This window comes from Limulus polyphemus, unplaced genomic scaffold (genome assembly GCF_000517525.1).
Source record: "Limulus polyphemus unplaced genomic scaffold, Limulus_polyphemus-2.1.2 Scaffold8517, whole genome shotgun sequence".
Classification (NCBI taxonomy): Eukaryota; Metazoa; Arthropoda; class Merostomata; order Xiphosura; family Limulidae; genus Limulus; species Limulus polyphemus.
The window spans coordinates 1-1,967 of record NW_013674127.1 but is presented as its reverse complement, the minus strand read 5'-3'; the positions used below and the strand labels follow the sequence as shown (position 1 = coordinate 1,967).

The 1,967-nt window shown below is 33.6% G+C and overlaps 1 protein-coding gene across 1 annotated transcript in view; it reads left to right on the top strand.

The window, feature by feature from the left end:
* Positions 1-1,490, top strand: part of LOC106475399 — a 20,161-nt gene extending 18,671 nt beyond the window's left edge. The window contains exon 8 of the mRNA XM_013936083.2: positions 1,347-1,490. Within this exon, the coding sequence (XP_013791537.1) occupies positions 1,347-1,457 (111 nt within the window). The 3' untranslated portion in view covers positions 1,458-1,490. The remainder of the gene's footprint in view (positions 1-1,346) is intronic.
* The last annotated feature ends 477 nt before the right edge of the window (positions 1,491-1,967 follow it).

The following is a 1,967-nucleotide window of genomic DNA, read 5'->3' as shown; positions in this document are numbered from 1 at the left end:
TGTTGTACAGAATCCAAATAATGTCTTATCTGTTTGGCTGTACAACACCGTACCAAACAGATAAGACATTATTTGGATTCTGTACAACACCGTAGGATTCTGTACAACACCGTACCAAACAGATAAGACATTATTTGGATTCTGTACAACACCGTACCAAACAGATAAGACATTATTTGGATTAAATAATGTCTTATCTGTTTGGTACGGTGTTGTACAGAATCCAAATTGTGTCTTATCTGTTTGGTACGGTGTTGTACAGAATCCAAATTGTGTCTTATCTGTTTGGTACGGTGTTGTACAGAATCCAAATTGTGTCTTATCTGTTTGGTATGGTGTTGTACAAATTGTGACTTCTCAATCAAGCTAAACCATAATTCTGTGTTGTTTCTAAGTGTATATAACGATTGTCAGTATAATTAACTTTGATTTTGTGTGTACAGGGTCAGAAATAATCATGGAAAACGTGTGAATAAAATATGTATGAAATACAAATACTATGGAATTGCTTCCTCTCTATTATATGAAAACAAAGGGCATTTGAGTGCAGTCATGTAGTGATAGCTTACACTATGACTAGTGGTCATACTGCTTATATCCATGGTAATATGAAAACAGAAAAGGTCAAACAGCAACCAAACAACTTGGCTGTATTGAGGGGAGTATTGTAGAAAGGTATTTCATAATCGTACTTTGTTAGTCATGGAACAATAAAAAATTAATTATACTGCTCTGTTTAAAGCTAATACAAAATACTAAAGCATTGTACAAGTTAAATAATGGCTGGAGACGGCTTGAATGGGTAATGAAGAAAAACTTTAATATAAGTTTAACATAACAGCAAATGTACAATGTTTCGACAAGGTTTTGTCATCATCAGGTACAAGTAATTTACACTGACACGGATATATATACACAGTATTGAACAAAGAAGTCACATGACCGGAACTGTTGTGAAACTTAGAAGAGGTATCTAGGCACCCCGGGGTGTTGGTTTAGAGTAGGGTTGTTTTGTTCAATTCCCAACATAAATGAACGAAAAATCAAGGAATCCATCTTATTATTGTTTAAAATGACTGTTTTTAATAGATATACTATGGTTTTTTGAGTTGCAACGTTGAAAAACATGAGATGGTTTTTTTATTGTGTTCTGTCAATCTGGTTTCCAAAATTTCCATTACTGTGTGTAAGTAACAAGTAGCATTTAGATAGTCCAAAATTTCAAAATATTTATCAAAATTACTTTTCTCGATACACATAAAAAAAAATTGCTGATTGATAGACAGTTAAGGTTTATCTCAAGCTTCACCTTGTTTAATCCAAATGAATTATTGTGTGTTTTTTAGAAATCCAGTTTGACTGAACAACAAGAAGAGTGTGTTGAGAAAGAACCACTGGAAGATGTCAAACCATCTATTGATAGGGCTAAAGCCACACTAACATTTAGTCAGGTATAATGATGACTTTACTAATGAATGTAGTCATGGTTAAACTTTCTCTTTGTGCTCCACTAATAGTTACTAAATTGCTGACACTTTCCACACTATTTTACTTCAAAATCTCCAAATTTAGATCTATTTAACCAAGCTGATTAGATACATTTTGTTTATAAATGCCTATTTAGGCCTATTTACAGTCAGTTTGTGCATGTTCATCCCTTGTATAGTTCAGTGACTGGTATGGTAGTAGATTTGGTTAATTCAGTTCCATGCTGTATGTAAATAGAATGACTGGTATAGTAGGACAATTTGTCACTGTGTGTTCATGCTGTATGTAAATACAATGACTGGTATAGTAGGACAATTTGTCACTGTGTGTTCATGCTGTATGTAAATACAATGACTGGTATAGTAGGACAGTTTGTCACTGTGTGTTCATGCTGTATGTAAATACAATGACTGGTATAGTAGGACAGTTTGTCACTGTGTGTTCATGCTGTATGTAAATACAATGACGGGTATAGTAGG